Here is an 18,388-nt window from a genome sequence, read left to right on the forward strand (position 1 = left end):
TAAAGATGAGCACATTGACCTGAACAGAGAAAATACAGTTATCTGCTATAAGGTCAAAATATCTGAGGCTGCTTTATACTCCTCTTTGGCTGTATTTTGAAGTTTAATGTGATCTCGGACTGTTGATCCAAAAAGCCTGTGTGGTCTATTCCAACCAGAGCACCACTCATCTTAACAGAGCTCACCTGTGGCTGAAAGGGTTGCTGGCTAGGTTCAGGTGCATAAGTTTGTAACAACATCCTGCAGACAGAGACACAAATAACTGCAAGAGGGAAACAGAATTAGAAAGTGTTAGATACAGACAGGAACACAAGCTCAATGGCACCAACAAATTATAATGAAGTTATAGATTTTTTCTTAAGTTTTCAAGCGGTTTGGTGAGTTTCTTCTTATTTAATCCAAAATGTTGCTTTACTTTTTTCCTTCACTGAGTTGCTGTTGCTCTGCCCTTCATGGTAAATTAAAATTTGTTTCATGTTAATGTGAAGGGGCTTAACTCATAATGTTTATGCTACAGTTCCTTTGAGTTTTAGCATCAAGGGACTCATAATGATTTTATGAGATTAAAATTAAAACCATGTGTGAGCCTCTATGGTAGGGTTCCCCAATTAGTTTCCCCCAAGGGCCAAAACATTTTAAGGAAAGAAAGCCAAGGGCCAGAGGTCTGATGTTTTCCCACACACGATGCTGTTAAAAATGTTTGATGTGCGCAGATATTGTTTATTCTAAAATCACAAGAGAATATAAATTATGACAGGTGTTCAGTAACAAACACAAAAAACAAAAATTTAATGTAAACCTGACCATGTGGATTTTACATTACAATCCACAACAAACTGGGATCAACCAGGAAGCATGAAGGGGGCTAAAATGCTTTAAAAAAACTGCTCAGTCTAGTCAGATTTAAATTGATAATTTTTCCTGGTCAACTCTAAGCCTTTTCAAGCTGACCGTGTTGTTCTTGGCTTGGAAAGGTTGCAGATAGTCTGTGACTTACATTGTTTGCTAGCTGGTCAGTTTGGTGGGTCTGGGAGCAGCAAATACGCAGAGCCATAAACACGTAATGGGTCAAATGTCAAAAGAAAGCATCAAGTCTACGGATCAGCACAAGCCCAAAATGGGAGTTAGCAAGTATGCTTAATGTTGTGGCCTTTATTTCATGCTTTTTCCTCTTTGTTTAATGTTTTGATGTGACTCAGTGTGGGCCAGGTAATCTGGTCTGGTGGGTTGCCATTTGGAAGTGGATGCTCTAGGATCTAAACGTTCATTTGGCAGAGTTTTTTGCCTACAGTTGTCAATTATTCAACTATGGGTGATTTTTTTTATTCTTTGATACTGAGAGTTCTACTAATCGTACAAGATTTCTTCAACTATTTATTAGCAAACTGTAAAGTATTATAATTTAAAAAAAAAAATAACTGCAGACAGAAGAAATTTAGGGCTTCAATGCAATTACCATTGACAGATTTAAGTAATGGACAGAAACGATTTGCTCTCTTCCCCATCTCTGCATGTTACCTTGATAACATTTGCAAGTGACAAGTCTATAAACTCACATAAATGTTTTCTCTCTATGGTAAGAGCAGATAGCAGAGCAATGGAGGCTGGCTGCACAGCATGTACACAGGATATCCTGAAGGATTTGTCTGTTGAGCGGGAACAGTATAAAAGCTTGCAAACCCAATGTTAACTGCACCTAAACCCACAATATTTCTTTGGTATACAAATAATTCTGTTTGGGGTAAAAGGAAAAAAAAACTAAATGATGCAATGATGTATGCACACTTTTGGAGTTATTTTAAAGAAAAAAAAGATAAAACATTCTGCTAAGCATGGCTTAATCTTTTGAAATTTTATAGACAAAAAGATAGATGGTGTGAAAAGAATTTCTCTGACTGACCGTGTCCAGAGGGCAGGAGGTATCCCTGAGGTCCAGATGAGACACGGAGTTAGTACCGGACAGGAACTTGAAAAGAGACTATAAACATATACAGGAAGGGATATGAGCAAAAGGGAACTGATAAAAATACTACAAAATACTGGTAAATATATAAAGCATGCTGTGGGAGGTAAGACACAAGTTTCAACTTTTCTTTATGCGCTCCACAGGTTTGGCTTTCTGACTCATAGTCTGTGCTAAAGATTTTAATTGGAAATATTTTTGCATGAAATTTGCCCGTATGAACCTGTTCACTCTTTTTGGAAAAAAACACCTCAATATAAAAATGATTTTATAAACCTGTGGACCACACAGACAATTCTGATATTCTCAGAATCAAGTAAAGGATTAATATTTTAGACTTTCTGAGTGGTTAGTGTGTCTGACTACATTTTCAATATATATGCACACAATTATTTAATATATTCAATTTCATGTTTTGTCATCTCAAACCATTAAAGTCAGGTGGTGCAACCATCCAAGTTTATGAACAAATTATTGACACAGTTAAAAATGGCATTTTAAATGTAAGAAATTCAAAATTGATTACTTAGGTATGATTTTATAGTTGAAATCCTTCAAATAAGCAAACGTTATTAAAATCTATCATTTTGAAGACAGTAAATCACAATTAAACTTCTGTCCCTGATTTTGCAAGTTCTTAAATGTCATGGTGGCACAGCCGTAATCACGGGAATTTTATTTTAAAATGAAGTAATAAAAACAGATTTTAGCACAATTTATCATCCAACACTCATGGCAAAGTGAAATAATTTCAAGATCCTTTAAAAGTAAAGATAAAAACTTTTTTTTCAGTCACAGGTGGGTGGTACACTTCAAGTTAAAATCTTGATTTTACTATAAAAATATGTGTGTCCACCTTCTCACAAGAATGTAAGTAACAACATGTGTCTTTGCCTTTTTTGCAATTTGTTGCAAATGTCAGATGGTGCAATCACAATGAATGAAGCCCAATATGTCACTGATCTATAATCAATGCTACTGGACTCTGATCATTAAACACAGCTGTCATATTATATCAAACAGCATTACATCACAAAAGTGTGAGTTTTTTTCCTTTTTCTGAAATAGATATTAGACAAACGTAAACGATGTCTTATTTGTAAAATCTAGCTGAAGTAAAGATACTCTGATTAAAGTACCTTTATCAGCAGCTCTCTGGTGTTTCTAATCCAATTATCTCCAGCTGTCACAGTCAGCAGGCAGCAGTAGACACTGCAGTTACCACCACAGTTATGACAGTCACTCTAGATGGCAGCGCCCCATATCACTGGTAGGATTAGTCTTTCTGAGAGTGTTTTGGTTTAACTATGACTCTATTACTAAATCTGACCTACTTAGAGACCAGAAAGAGTTGCCCAATATATCAAAATATCACTCTATAATGATATTATGGAGGGTTTTAAAAGTAAATATTTTCAAGATCTTAAACAATGGAAATAATTGTTATTAGAAATAGTAACAAATAAATAAATGTTTGCTACAGCTAATGATGAAAGGGAAAACTTTAAGAGGTCATGGGACCGCTCTGTTGCTCCTAGTGTATTCTGGATACTGCAGGGATCTTTGGCTGTACATGTTTCTTTTTCTACGTTACTCCAAATGTACAAATTTATCACACAGACACAGAGCAGAGTGTACCGTGGCCTCTTCAGTCCCCAGACTGCCAGGGTTATCAGACAGATCCAGGTAAGTCAGAGTCACTGAGAACAGCTGAGTGGAGGATAACATCTGACTTAGACAGCCGACACCTGCAGAAATATCAAAGCAGGCAGACATGATGATCTCAGTGAGTAAGATTACTGAATTTAAAGGATCTATTGTGAAATAAATCTCAGAGTTTTGGGGGATGCATTCGTCGTGTCATACCTCTAGCAGTCATTGACACTCGGGACAGAGAGAGGTGCGTCAGTCCTTGAGATAGATTGCCAAACTCTTGACTGAGAGCGATTACACCTAAAACAAACACAAAGAGTCTTCAATCCACAGTATGTAAACATTATGATGTGCTATTTAAAAAGCCCACCTTTGTCTTCGATTGGGTTTCCTGAGAGTTTGATGGACTGTAGTTTAGAGGACGATTTCTCTCGTAAAGCAGAGGCCACTTTGATTGCAAAGTCACTGCAGGACAAAAAAGTACATTTCTCAATCTCAGTCATTTTCAAAATCCCAAAATCAAACAGCCTGCTTTGATTTCCAGATCCGTGATGTGAAAATATCACCTAAATCTCTGTTAAGCTGAAACTAATCCTGCTATTCAGTGTTTTATGTAGCATTTCCGCTTTTGTCCCAACATGATCATTCAGTTCCTCCCAGAAGACATTTAGACAAAAGTTCAGTGTCCAAAACAGAACAATCTCTAACAGATTTATTGTTTTCTAAATGAATATCCATGTTTGTTAGTATAAAAATAGTCAGCTATAGAGATGTCCTCTAAAAGTGGGAATCATGCAGCACATGACAGTACTGTCTGTCCCAGATTCAGCACCATGGACAGCTACAGTGGCACTGACTGGAATTCATCATGAAGTCTTAAAGACCGGTCTCAAAGCTTCAAGTGAAAAAAATGACACAAGTGTGTGGGAATTTAACGAAGGTTTAGAGTCCAAAAGCTAAGTAGATTACAGACACATGTGCATTAACATGGTTGGAATTGGTGTATGCTTTAAAAGACGCATTTTATAACACATACACTCTTTTGCCAAAAGTATTCGCTCACCTGCCTCATCCTGATGTTGGATGAGAAGGCCTGGCTCTCAGTCTCTGCTCTAACTCATCCCAAAGATGTTCTATTGGGTTGAGGTCAGGACTTTGTGGAGGACAGGTAAGTTCATTCACACCAAACTCTCTCATCCATGTCTTTATGGACCTTGCTTTGTGCACTGGTGCACAGTCATGTTGGAACAGGAAAGGGCCATCCCCAAACTGTTCCAGAAAAACAGTTTGGGGATGGCAGAAAAACAACCCCACACCATAATCCCCCCTTCACCAAACTTTAAACTTGGCTCAATGCAGTCAGACAAGTTTGGACCGTAACTTTGAGCTTTAGTTGGAAAGAATCTTCACACGTGTCTGGTAACTGTGACTGTCTTTGTGAAAATAAATAATGGTTCAATATAAAGTATTTTTCATCAATCTTGACAGGCTTCCAAATACACTCACAGTTTGAGTCCACAGGCCTCCAGTGACAGCTCCTCCAGACCAGGGGATCTAGACAGCAGGAAAGTCAGCTGCTGCTGGACATCTACTGACTGAAGAGACAGACACAGTTTTGAAATAACTGTCATGACTTTTATAACAAAATTTATTTTTATGGTTCAATGCAAAGTGTGGAAACTATGAAGTGGAGAAAAATTTGGCAATACATATGTCAAAGATTCACAATAACCATGAATCCAGGAATAATGCTATAAATCTATGACCTCTTCATCTTCCTGTAAAAGACCATGTAACTCGATTATAAATATTTCAGAGTCTACTAGAGCAAAGCAAAATGGTGCCAACTTGCCCCGATGGTTTAAAGGGTGGGTCAAAATGTTTTCAAGTATAGCTTTTAAAAATGTCAAAACCCTACGTTAGATTTTTTTGGTTACCACACACAAAAACTTGCTAGGAGATACAGTGTGTCGAATTTCCTCACTGAAATGTCTACATTAAATAGATAATGAAAATTCCTATTATTTTGCACTGCTCAGCTTTGCCGGCCTCTGCAGCTTACTTGTTATTTTGAATGTAGGACTATTCAACAAACAGTGGCCTCACAGGGTTAAACCAGGAAGACCATTTTTAACAGCTTTCCCCATTACCATGTGAAACTCAACAAGGAACAACTATTTTTTTTTTTTTAGTAAATACATTTTATAGAGTGGATTTTTTGTTGAATACAGCCCTAAATTGAAAACAAAAAGTAAGCAATGGGGTGTTTATATGTGATTTCAACCATTCATTCTTTGCTAATTTTAGAATAGCTGTATAAGCCTATTATTTTCTATTTTGACTCAACACATTGGCAACAGATGAACAACAAGATACAGTCAGAGAACAATTATGGAAGATGAATCCTCATTTAGCATCTGGATGTAGTGTTTAATCTTTAATCTTTATACTTCAGGATCATCATCTTCCCAAATTGTTTATTTTCTGTTAGTTTTTACTGTCCATTAGACTATATAAGAGCTTATCAGGATATAGTCCATTGAAAACTGGATTTGATTCAGCCCTTAAAAGATCTCATAGCATGGATGATATGCAGTCAGCAACAAAAGAGATTAGTCACTTGTATGTGCCACCACCTGCTCCTCTCTGAAGCACATTACTTTTCATCCATCAATCCATTTTCTATACCGCTTATCCCATTAGGGGTCACGGGAGGCTGGAGCCTATCCCAGCTGTCATTGGGTGAGAGGTGGGGTACACCCTGGACTGGTCCTCAGTCAGTTGCAGGGCTGATATACAGAGACAGACAATCAGGCACGTTCACATTCACACCTACGGTCAATTTACCGTGATCAATTAACCAAGCAAGCATATCTTTTATGGTGGGAGGAAGCCGGAGTACCCACAGAGAACCCACGCATGCATGGGGAGAGCATGCAAATTCCACACAGAAAGGCCCTGACCGGAAAGCAAACCAGTAACCTTCTTGCTGTGAGGTAGCAGCGCTACAGTTATGTCAGAGAAGTTTATATTTAGACTAATAAGACGGACAAGCTTCCTCTCTTAAGATGTTCCTCAGACTTGATGTCTCTCTAATTCATGGCAAGCATTGCAAAAGAAGTGATTCTTAACACTATTAGCCATGTATTAACAACATGGTAGAATCTGTAGGAGGTACTCTGCTGTAGTAGGGCTAGTATCAACAAAAGGAGTTGCTTTAATCTCAGTCATGATTGTGTCAATTTTTGGCAAGGCCATGAGAAGGCAGCTGGCAGAGGCAGAGGATTTTTTAAAAATATCCCTGGTATTAACACAGTTTTTAATTGTCTGAACTAGCTTTAATCAGAGTCAGTGCATTTCTCTAGAACTACAGGGTTTTATAAATTGTGGCACTGACATATTTTTACTTTAAACTTTGCAAAAATAAAAAAAATCATTGTGTCATCTTAAAAATGCAAAAATCAAAAGGGCTTGTTGCCCTTATAAAGTGATTACCAGTTTGAGCTCCTTGCAGTAGATCTTGGTAAACCACTGGTTGGAAGCCAAAGCCGCAACTGCTAACGCCAAATCCCTGAGAGGAGAGGAGAACTCACAATAACAGAGGAAATCAGACAAGCACTAATAAGCTCTGTGCTGAATCTCACCTGCTGTCTAAGTGGCTGAAGTCCTGCAGGTTGAACTGTCTCAGGTTGTTTGTGTAGTAGATATTGTCAACATCCTGACAAAACAAGAGTTTAAGTCAGCATTTCCATTTTTTTTGGTGTAGTGTTACAAAGTGTCTCTTGATTTTTTTGTTCAGTACACACTGCATTACATTACAGTGACTACTTACCCACGGAATCTCCTCTCTATATGGCATCTCATTAAAATCACACACGGCGGCATAGACATCAGAAAATCCTCCTGAAAAGCACATGGCTAGTGACTGAGAAAGTCTCTTCAGGCTTTACCACTGAAAAAAATCTTCTACGCATTTACAGAGGCAGTGATCATATAACCTCATCATTGTTTAAAAAGAAAAAGCACATAGACCTACCACAAGGTCCAGGATGACTGTTGAGCTGCTCTCCGATCACACCTGTCAGAGTGACAAGTCTCTGCTGGAGGTCAGGAGGAACTGTCCTTAACAACTTTCTGTTGATAAAAGAGGGAGAAAAGCTGGACATGTTGTGTGATCCTCAAACCAGGATAGAGTCAGGGAAATGTTACATTAAAAAATACCTAGCTAAAAACTTCCAGAAAGGTTGTAATAACGCTTCAACGGCACTTTATTAACTGAAATGTGCATTGCTTTGTATGTTGACTGTAGCCTTCAGTGGTGGAAAGTGAGGTAAAAGCACAAGTTCCTGAAGACCGACATGTTTTCTGATTGCCAGCAGGAGGTAACAAGAGGTTAGACTTTACTGAAATCTATTAAAAAAGGTCTATCAAGTTTACAGGCTCAATTTCTAGATTCAAGTCCCCTTTGAAACAGAAGGAGGTTCATTTGTAAATATTAGGGGTGGGACTCACTAGCAGCCCCATGACACAATATCATCACGATATGTGGGTCATGATTCAGTTTTAGTGCGATTTTTAACATTTTGCAATACAGTGAGTATTGCAATACCATATATTGTGATCTATACCATTTTTTCCAACTGTTCAGCTGATTTTGCATTAGTTTTGCCCGCATGTTCTTCGTATTTCATGCAGCATTCCTTACAAACTTCATGTGTCATGTCTATATATTTTGTGCCCTGATTTGCATTCCTAATGTCCTTCTCCTGGTGCTGCCATGTTTGTTGTACTAACTTTCTCCTGCTCTATGACGTCACCTGTGCAGACCTCATTGGACAATTGTCCAGGTAACTGATTTAATTTTTTTCCATTATCATAGACTTCAGTTCATATTAGCAATTAATTTGAAAAATATCAATGCTTGGTAGACGTGAGACAATATAGTATGGCCATGCAAAATATTGCGATACTATGCTCGATTTTTTTCTCCCACCCCTAGTAAATATAAGTTTGATTAGGAGAAAAAATGATAAGTAAGCAGGGTAATCTTACTGCACGGCTTCCTTGATTAAGGATACAGAGCCACTGCTTTTATATCCTCACACCTGGATTATTATAACAGCCTTTTAACCTGCCTGGGCCAAAAAGACTTGGTTCAAAACTAAGCAGCCAAGCTTTAACCCAAACAAGAAAATCTGAGCATATCACTCATACTTTATCCTCTTTACGGTGGCTCCCAGTAGGTTTTAAAATTGAATTTTCAGGTGTTATTGATAACTTTCAAAGCTCTCAATGTCTGGCTCTCACTTATATTTTAGACCTTTAAAAGCCTTTAGACCTTTAAAAGCCAGCAGGAGATGCTCAGACAGGAGTCTAACTGTCCCAGGGGGGCCGGCTAAAGGGGACAGGACATTTTCAATCCAGGCCCCAAGGCTCTAGATCACCCTGCCTAAGAAAATAAGATTGGCTGTGTCAGCTACCTCCTTTAAATAGCTTCATAGTACATACTTTAATTGCAGAACCTTTCCTGATTTTATTTGAATTTTAACTGCTTTTAATTTTCTAGCTGATTTTTTTTGGTTTATCAGGCTTTAATTTTACTTACATGTACCCACTTTGCTGCCTAATTTTGAGTTTTTAACCACTTTGTTGTCTTTGCTGCTTGTAAAGCACTTTGTAGCTTTGTTTTGAAAAGTGCTCTATAAATAAAGAATATAAATGTTGTCACATTACTAAGATTAAAAGTTTGCTACTACAGCAACCTAACATGACTGGGTGTAAGAGGAGGAAAGGCGGGGTCTCTCAGAAGTAAAGATGGGCTGAGGTTCACCAATCTGCAAAAAAATTAATGTTAAAATTGTTGAGAATTTTCAGGAAAACGGGACCGGACATTCCTCTCCCAAAACTCCAGGAACAGGTAACAGGTCTCCTCACTTCCCAGATGTTTACAGGCTGCTGTTAAAAGAAGAGGGGATGCTACACAATGGTAAACATGGCCCTGTCCCTACTTTTTTGAGATGTGCTGCTGCCATCAAATAAAAAAAAAATAAACTAATATTTTTTGTGAAATGGTAAAATATCTCAGTTTCAACATCTGATATGTTGTTTAAGTTCTGTTGTGAATAACATATGGGTTTATGAAATATGACAATCTTTAACTTCTGTTTCTGTTTACATTTTATACAGTGACACAACTTCTTTGGAATTAGAGTTTTCACATTTATAAATACAATAAATCCCTAAAAATTGATAATATATTCAATATAGAGTATTGTTCTTGTCATGCTTTATGATTCCAAAAAATAGTCATTTCTGTCGAGAGAGATCTTTGTTTTAGCTAACTATCACAAAGACAGTGTTAAAATACAAAAAACAACATAAGTGACCTCTAGAGTCATCCAAGAAGAATATAACTGCTAATTTTCAAACCTTATATGGGTATCATTATTCTGTGATTGTAACTCACATCATATAAAAGATCAGAATCTTGGTACCGTTACAGTCTGTTTTCAAATCAATATAAACCTGCAGTTAGCAGCTAAGACAACAAATACCTTAATATACGAGACAATGATTAAATGATGAGTTTTTAATGCTAAAATATCAGGATAACAGAGGCAAATAGTGAGTTAGCTCACTGTTAGCAGCTTATTAGCAGGCTAAGACAACATGATCCTAAATCTACAACATACAACAGAGATCATGTTATATCAGACCTGCCAACCTTGGCAAAATATTTTGAGTACCACTTGTGTCGTGTGGCTTTTATCGCAGATTTTGCTTTGTACACAGTAATTTCCCCATTCACTGTCTTGATTGGTTCACTAACTGGAATGTGTGAGTGTGTGTGTGTGTGTGTGTATATACACACACACATATATATACTGTATATATACACGTAAGTATACATAGCACTAGTGCTACAGAGGTTGACAGCTGGAGTACAGAAGATTTATTATTATAAAATTATTATAAAATTATTGTTTTTATTTTTAATTTAGCATTTATATGACATTGACACACAGTAACATTGATGCTGTGACATTTAATCACACACAGGTCCCAGATAGACTGTACTGATCTACTCCTCCGTGCTGTCGTTCTCCCTCATCTCTCCATCAGACACTGCTGTCTGTCTGTCCGCCTTATATAGCCAACACACACCGACCATCCGTGCGTATTTGGAGAAGACGAGAACGGAGAAGCAAGTCAGCAGATACTGGTTTTTAACAGATACTGGTTTTTCACAGATACTGGTTTTTAACATCGTCCAGCCTACCTGCCTCATTAAAAAACTTGTGCTCGCACTCCAGACGCAGAGGATTATGCATGACGAGAGGAGATAAAAATTAAAGGATTGGACATGAATTTCAAATCTTAAATCAAAGTGACGTTTTTGTGACAACCGGTAAAACTGCGCGCCTGGCATGCGCGCACCTCTCTCACCTTGTCATCGCACGGGGAGGGAGGCAGGAAGGAGGGGGAGCGGGGATATAACGCTATAGGTTCAGCAGACTTACTCCCCGCTACTCTGCATAACTGTCTGAAACTGCTTCACCACGCTGCTGCATCGGGCTGTCAGACATGAGTACGGCACGTGCACATTTCCTTCAGATCTCACATGTCCGCAGCTTTTTGCGTGGTTTAGAGAGGCAAGGCGTACAGCGTATTTACATGTCGAACAGCAGTACCTGCCACGCAAAATGCGTACAGGTTGGCAGGTCTGCAAACGATAATCTCAAAGCGGTCTTTTCCATTGTTTTGGCATAAAGATTATTAGCTGATGATAAAAGTGAAGCTAACTGGGTCAATCGCAAACGAAACCACTGCAACTGCTTCCGCTGTTTTCTTCTTCGATTATTTAATTTCAGCCAGAGCGAAGCTTGTGACGTTACTAACCGCCACCTAGTGGACTCAAAACGTATGTTCCATTACACCAACAGCACAGGGAAATGTGTAGAATACTCAAGTTCTTACTTTCTATCTTTATTTCTTTCAAGGATTGTAAAAATCAAACAATAATGATTCCTGCGTTGATACCACTGCAACAAAAATGAAGTCCCATGCCCCTACTGTGGGTAATTCCTGTTTCTTATAGCCAAGAAATCAAACTCCAGTCAAGTGTCTTAATAGCAAAACAAACAAACAAACAAGACAGGAAATGCTGCCGATATTTTTGTGCTGTGCTGTGAACATTGACAATGATGTTTGCAATTTTGAAAGAATGCTGAAAGAAATTATTGCCAATGTTATTGTGCAAAATAGACATTTTGCTGCATGGGATGTTGTAGGTGTTGCTGTACAATTTAGGCAGTAAGCTGCAAAAAGTTTTTTTCTTTTGTGAAAAAATAGACAATATTCTTGCAGCGGAGACCCCTGAAAGTGTTTGTGCTATTTGGGCTCTGAGAGGGAGGGATCATTGTCAATGATTTGGAGCAATTTAGAAAGTGTGTGGAAGGAGTAACTTCAACCTTTTGCACAATTCTTGTATTCCTGATACTACACCAGTGTTTATTTGTTGATTGTTTGCTGACAGCAACTCTTTATAATTTCAAGGACAAAACTAAAAGAATAATACACAGAACACTGAACTAATGAAGCATTAAGTGGTCTTTATCTATGAACTTTGAGTATGCTGACAGAAATAATTTTATTTCAAGGACAGAAAAAGCATTAAGTGATCACTTCTGTGAATTTTAATACTGAGAACTTGCCTCACTTATCTTACATACAATCGACATCGATGAACATTGAGTATGTTAGTTTACAATCAACGTTAATGTGAAACTTCCCAAAGGCGTTCTCTTAAAAGGGCAGTTTACATCAAGGTTCTGTGGTAAATCTCTGTTTTGTCCCCAAAACACAAACTGAATTTTAAACGAGTCTGTACCACTACAACAGAGTATTGCCCTTATTTGTTTGTTTTCCAATCGTAGATTTAAACTCACTGTAGAACCGAGTGCATTAAAGAACGGTCCTTTGCTGCCCCCCTGTGGCCAATGTGGTGTACTGCAATACTCATCAAGCTAGCGTCAATTACTGATGGCAGTACTTCCGATATCAATTTACAAAATAAAACACCGAAACAAGTCCTTTTAACGTTATTAGATCAAAACACGTCAAGGTTAACTTTAGTTATAAAGAACTAATACGGACTTTCTTTAATTCTTCATTAAAATTAAAGAAGCTTCTCTTTAATGTCTTAGTGTAATCGACGACAATAGAAAACCACAGTATTGTTCAGTTAGAACAAAAAGTTTGCTTTTACTGTATATCTTTATACCTCAGGTTATGCTTTTTGCCGTGTCAGCACTCTTTGTTGATTATTTGCTGACAGAAATACTTTGAAATTTGAAGAACAAAAATTCAAACCTAAGGAATAATAAACAGAACACTGAAACAATTATAATGAAGCATTAAGTGGTCATTATCTTTTAACTTTACAATTTCTCAATTAAATTGAATTAATCATCCTCAAAGAGGCATTTTGACTGGACACTGACACTGACACTTTACAATCCCTTGTCAAAGGTGATACAGTTTCTATTTACTTTCTTGGTTTCAGAAAGCTGTATTTGAACATGGATACATGTCCTGTTAGCTTCCACATTGTAAATTTAAAAATCTACAACAATTGTAAAAATGTTACCACCTAAATTCCACATATTCATAAAGTAGTTTCCTTTTTCTGTCATTGTGTAAGCTTTAAAACCACATTTAATATTTATACTAATACTGGCATTGGCAATACTGTTTGTTCAGTAGATATGTTTGAATTTAAAAGCGATTATTGTTTATTTTCTATATGAGTAATGAACTGTATATTCACAATGCACTGGTTTGAAAACCTTAAGGTAAAATTGAGACAATCATTTGATTTCAGTAAGGAAGTTTTCTCTAATGCAAGAAAATATTAAAGGGGTAGGATTATATAAGTTTATACTTTTTCGTACTTCTTTTGCTCATGTAAACTGAGATTAAGTATTTGCAGATGAAAGTGACAGTTATATTATTTTATTGCCATTCTCTTGTTTGGATATTTTTAAACCGTTTTTATGATGTCATTTACATGTTTGAAATAAAGACATCAAACAAAAATGAAGCATAAATTTCTGCAGGTATTTAGTCATAATTTACAGAGTTGGAAATTATAAAAAAAAAAAAAAAAAATTAAAAAAAACTTTAATGCAGTTATTTTGGAACCACAAATGTGAAGCGCTCAGTAATAACAAAGGATACGTAGGATTTATCCTCTGGAAAGTAGACATCCAGTCCATAAATTTTTGCTACAGGCTTTTCTAGTGGGCCTACTGATACCATTTGTCCCAAAGATGACAAAGGTTTATTTGGTCATCAAAACCAAGTCATTGTGGGCATTACTGCGCTGGATGTACAGTTCTGTGCACAAGTTTTAGGCAAGCAGGGTGCTGAGGATTCACCACTGGGCCCAATGTGCCATAACCTGGGGCTGGAGGGAGTGCAGAGTCAAGCTTGACACATACTGACATATGCTGTATGTGCTGCTTGCCAGCCAAGGTCAAGCTTGATGACATTTCTTTTATTAGGGCCTTCCAACCCCTGGTAGTACGCCTAGAGACCAATGGCAGTTTTTGGGCCCTTAGGACAACCACAGAACAACCAGGGGCTTGGCTCAACCCCAGATGCCTGCCCAGATGGAACCCTAGGAAGTGCTTACTCACCACATCCACCCTTAACTGTGTACTAAATGTGTGGATTTTGCGATTTGTTTTTCAACAGATTATTTTCCCATGCCCCTGGTAATGTGCAAGGACATCCAGAACACAGCTCGGGTTGTGCCAATCCTCCCTATGGCCCAATAGTGCCCTCAGGCAGGTTTACTCGCCACATCTACACCTTATTTCAGCCTCAGATTATGGCCCTATCATGCTTTAAAGTCCTGCACAGTACTGTAGCTATTCCCCAACAAATTTGCTTGAGACTTGACATAAAAAGAGAAAAAACAAAACACACATATAAATGTGGTGAATGCAGATGGCTTCATATAGACCACTGAAAACATATAGAGGCCTGTCAACCATTCTAGATAGTGTGCAAATCCAAGTTTTCAACTAGAAAATTGGGAGTTTTTCATTATTTCCCTGTTGACCCAAAGAATGTAAAGTAGCCTATGTGTCAGTAGAAATTCAAACTCTGCATGTATATTTTTGTCAGTTGTAATATTAAGTAGTTTTAGCAATAAAATCATTTGTTTGTAATCATATATGAAGCAGAAGGTGCAGATCACAAAGGACTTACATTGGAGAAGAATCAGGAAAAATCCTCTTCAGCGAGGCGGTCATGTGACTGACCATGACCTCCAGATCCTTACTGTGCAAAACGCTGAAGGACAAAGTAAGTCTGTCTGTCTCCAGGACTATCTGCAGCACAAACAGAGAGACATGTGTGGGACTGTATGCTGCCTAACAGAGACTGAAGAGAAAATCTGCTCTAAATTCGAATTCAAAATAAGATATATGACTCTTTTTTTCATTTCAGTGTCACACAGTGCTTTACTAGATAAGAACAGAGGAAAAACTTGAAAACAACATACTAAAAAAAAACATGTTGAAGAAAAAAAAGCTGAACAGATTATCTATAGAAGTTACCTCTGTGAGACTGTGAATGTTGATGGAGCAAATCTCCATATAACTGAAAGTGCTCTCCACCTGTACACACAGGCATGGTCGGTTATTCAAAAGTCAACACAATAAAAAAGTTACATGGAAGGAAAAAGTTTTCCAAATGTATCTATCCATTTGTTTTTACTCATCCTTCTTTTCTACTGTATTTTCCTTCCTTCCAGGTTAACATGCATTGAACATGCTTAGAATAAATAATAAATGAGCCAGAAATGTCATGTCTTTTTGGTGATTAGTGATTTACCCTGACAGGTTGCTTGTTTATGACGAGATAACCTCTCCACAGACTCAGCACCTAAACATAGGTAGAGACAGGATAGTCAAGAGACTTACAGAGCTACAGTTCCCTCTGCAGGAAAAATGTAGCTATAACATGTCATTGACAAAATGTACTTTACCAGGGGTTATTTTTTTTAGCCAGTTTGTGAATAATCTGATAATAGTAATAGTAATAATAACAATAATAACAACAACAAAGACAATAATAATAACTGTTATTATTATCTTATTCACATGAGACTTTACAATGATAACTAAAACAACTTAAGATAGAGGACAAATCTTTTTCTCTTCAGCAGGATTATTTTCTATCACTTACCAAAAACCTGTCGGCTGATTTTCCACATGGTTTACTGTCATTTATAACAACAGGCGTCACCATACACACTCTGTGAGGCTTCAGCAGCTCTGAGATCTGATCTGCTTACAAAGACACACACAAGTGCTGATACGCATAGATCTTTTATGATAACTAAACTTAGCACAAAAAAGTAAGGACATTTGTGTTTGGTAGATTATTTCTCTGTTGTAACAATGATTGTTGCCAATAAATCTTATACCATTGGAAAGCCTATTTATTACCCTTTTCAATGGTGCCACATTGTAAGGTACATGCATTTGTGAGATGAGCAGCAGAGCTGAGTATGTTGGTTGTGCAATGAAAAATTTGCCAAATCTTCTCTGCTTATGCCAAACAGCTTATTCTGCCATCGAGTCTTGTTTGGGGTTGTTTGGTGGACTGACTCTTGTTTTAGCTGACTGACAATCAGGTGCCTGATTGGCACCTCTTACATTCAGCAATGAGGTGGATTGTAGCGTCAAAGCATGGAGAGGACAAGTAAGCTATGTTGATTGCTGTACCGATAGAGTAACTAACATCTGTTAGTGGAAGCAGTGAGATGGTGTGGGGCGGCATCTCCCTCACTGGAAAAACAAGGCTTGTTTTCACTGGAGGCAATCTCAATGGTTATCAGATGAGATTCTTAAACCAGTGTCAATCCCATATCTCCACAGTCTGAGACTGAAGTCTATCCTCCAAGATGACAAAACTCGCCCCCACAGAGCGGGGTTTATCAGAGACTACTTCCAGAATTTGGGAGTGGAGAGGATAGAATGGCCTGCCAGCAGTCCTGACCTCAACCCCATTGGACACTAGTGGGATCAGCTTGGGCATGCTGTTTGTGCCAGAGTGACCAGCACAACCACACTGGATGATTTGTGACAAATGCGGGTTGAAGAATGGGGTGCCATCCCACAGCAGTGTGCGACCAAGCTGGTGACCAGCATGAGGAGGGGGAGGTGCCAGGCTGATGTGGCTGTGTATGATTCTTCCAAACACTACCGAGACTCCTGTTTGTTGAAATAATAATAATAATAATAAATTGCCAATGTGTATTGTTTCTTCAGGTTTCCATCATCCATCAAAAACCACCAAACAAGAGCCAATGGCAGAATAAGCTGTTTGGCCTTGCCAGAGAATATTTGGCAAATTTTTCATTGAACAACCCACATACTCAGCTCTGCTGCTCATCCCACAAAAGCATGTTCCTTACAAATGTGACACCATTGAAAAGGGAAATAAACAGACTTTCCAGCGGTACAAGATATATTGCCAAGAAGCATTGTTACAGCAGACAAACACAAATGTCCTTACTTTTTGCACTACATATAATCTAACCATAGATGAGCATGAGCACAGGGATGGGTAAATATACAGAGTTAACATTTGTGAGCGAGGCAGACTGGGCAAGGAAGTGTGAAGTGAAAGTACAAACCTGCAGGATAGCCTTGACACCTCTCAAATTCATAACACCTTTCAGTCATGTATGTAGTCATGAGTTGGCATGTTTCTTTCAGAGGTCTGAGTATGTAGCTATTTTTCCTCCACACTGGTGAAAAACTTTGAATAACCCTCAACAAAGTACACAGATATTCTTAAATTTAGCCGACAATACTCTCTATGAATAAAATTAAAGATTAAAAAATAACACCTGCTCATGCAGGGCTGACATTGATCAAAAGTGTTCCAGATTATTTTGCAACTACATCAAAATAGTGCAGAAAAAACATGGTGAAACCCTGTAGTTGCCTATTTACAGTTTACTTGGCTGCTGCTTTCTTCTCAAAATTTCAAGCTATCACAGAGTCTATAAAAAAATCAAAGGAAGATCATCTTACCTTGCAACCTCTGAGAAACAGTGTCCATACTTTTTTGTCATGTAAAAATACACAAATAGTCAAGCTGTGATAGTCTGCCGCTCCTCCAGAGTCACACTTCCATTGTATGAGAACTACACTGACTGAACTCTGTAGAGTGAAGACTTTGACATCACATCATCAGTTAAAAAGAATAAATAATACAGGGCAACCTGAATATGTAACTATCTTCATATTTGTGCACACACAGCCATCACCACGATCCCCTCCAATAGATGCACGTCTGTATGTAACCTTCTCTTTTCCACTTGTGCACACGTCACCTTTTCTTGCTTTGTGCACATATTTTGCGCTCTCAAACCTTTACATCCTGTTCCATGCTGTGAGTCACTTTAGTAGTGAACTTACAGAGAAGACTGAGATGGCAGGAACCTTTTAACCGCCTCACCACCCACACATGAAATCACCACAGCAAGGAAATCTGCACTTTCACACAATAAATGTAAGTCTGTTTGCGGACAGGTCAGTGTTAAAATTACAGACAGTGGAAAACATGGTTGCATGAAAGCATCACAGTATTTGAAAGACTTCAACTGAGAAAATCAGATTTTTGTAACTGGTGGGTGTTTAAATCGCAGAAATAAATACAGTGATGATGATAAAGGCATGGCAAGTA

General features: G+C 37.9%; 1 protein-coding gene across 8 annotated transcripts in view; it reads right to left on the bottom strand.

Annotated features, from left to right (window-relative positions):
* carmil2 (capping protein regulator and myosin 1 linker 2) overlaps window positions 1–17,961 on the bottom strand; it is a 79,681-nt gene extending 61,720 nt beyond the window's left edge. For 4 of the 8 annotated variants that reach the window (XR_005992373.1, XM_041796290.1, XM_041796291.1 and 1 more), the window contains exons 1-15: window positions 17,331–17,390; window positions 15,875–15,975; window positions 15,521–15,571; window positions 15,244–15,303; window positions 14,894–15,015; window positions 7,653–7,750; window positions 7,449–7,519; window positions 7,261–7,334; window positions 7,112–7,187; window positions 5,123–5,211; window positions 3,987–4,081; window positions 3,830–3,916; window positions 3,602–3,711; window positions 1,901–1,978; window positions 186–262 (exon numbers count right to left, since the gene is read on the bottom strand). Coding sequence is in view for 7 of the 8 variants with exons in the window: in XM_041796290.1 (XP_041652224.1) it covers window positions 186–262; window positions 1,901–1,978; window positions 3,602–3,711; window positions 3,830–3,916; window positions 3,987–4,081; window positions 5,123–5,211; window positions 7,112–7,187; window positions 7,261–7,334; window positions 7,449–7,519; window positions 7,653–7,750; window positions 14,894–15,015; window positions 15,244–15,303; window positions 15,521–15,571; window positions 15,875–15,975; window positions 17,331–17,379 (1,238 nt within the window). In the remaining variant the exon portion in view is untranslated. Of the gene's footprint in view, window positions 1–185; window positions 263–1,900; window positions 1,979–3,601; window positions 3,712–3,829; window positions 3,917–3,986; window positions 4,082–5,122; window positions 5,212–7,111; window positions 7,188–7,260; window positions 7,335–7,448; window positions 7,520–7,652; window positions 7,751–11,062; window positions 11,214–14,893; window positions 15,016–15,243; window positions 15,304–15,520; window positions 15,572–15,874; window positions 15,976–17,330; window positions 17,391–17,733 lie in introns of those variants that run through there. The other 4 variants (XM_041796293.1, XM_041796292.1, XM_041796294.1 and 1 more) reach the window with 3 other exon arrangements.
* Window positions 17,962–18,388: the final 427 nt, after the last annotated feature.

Source organism: Cheilinus undulatus, linkage group 9 (assembly GCF_018320785.1).
Source record: "Cheilinus undulatus linkage group 9, ASM1832078v1, whole genome shotgun sequence".
Classification (NCBI taxonomy): domain Eukaryota; kingdom Metazoa; phylum Chordata; class Actinopteri; order Labriformes; family Labridae; genus Cheilinus; species Cheilinus undulatus.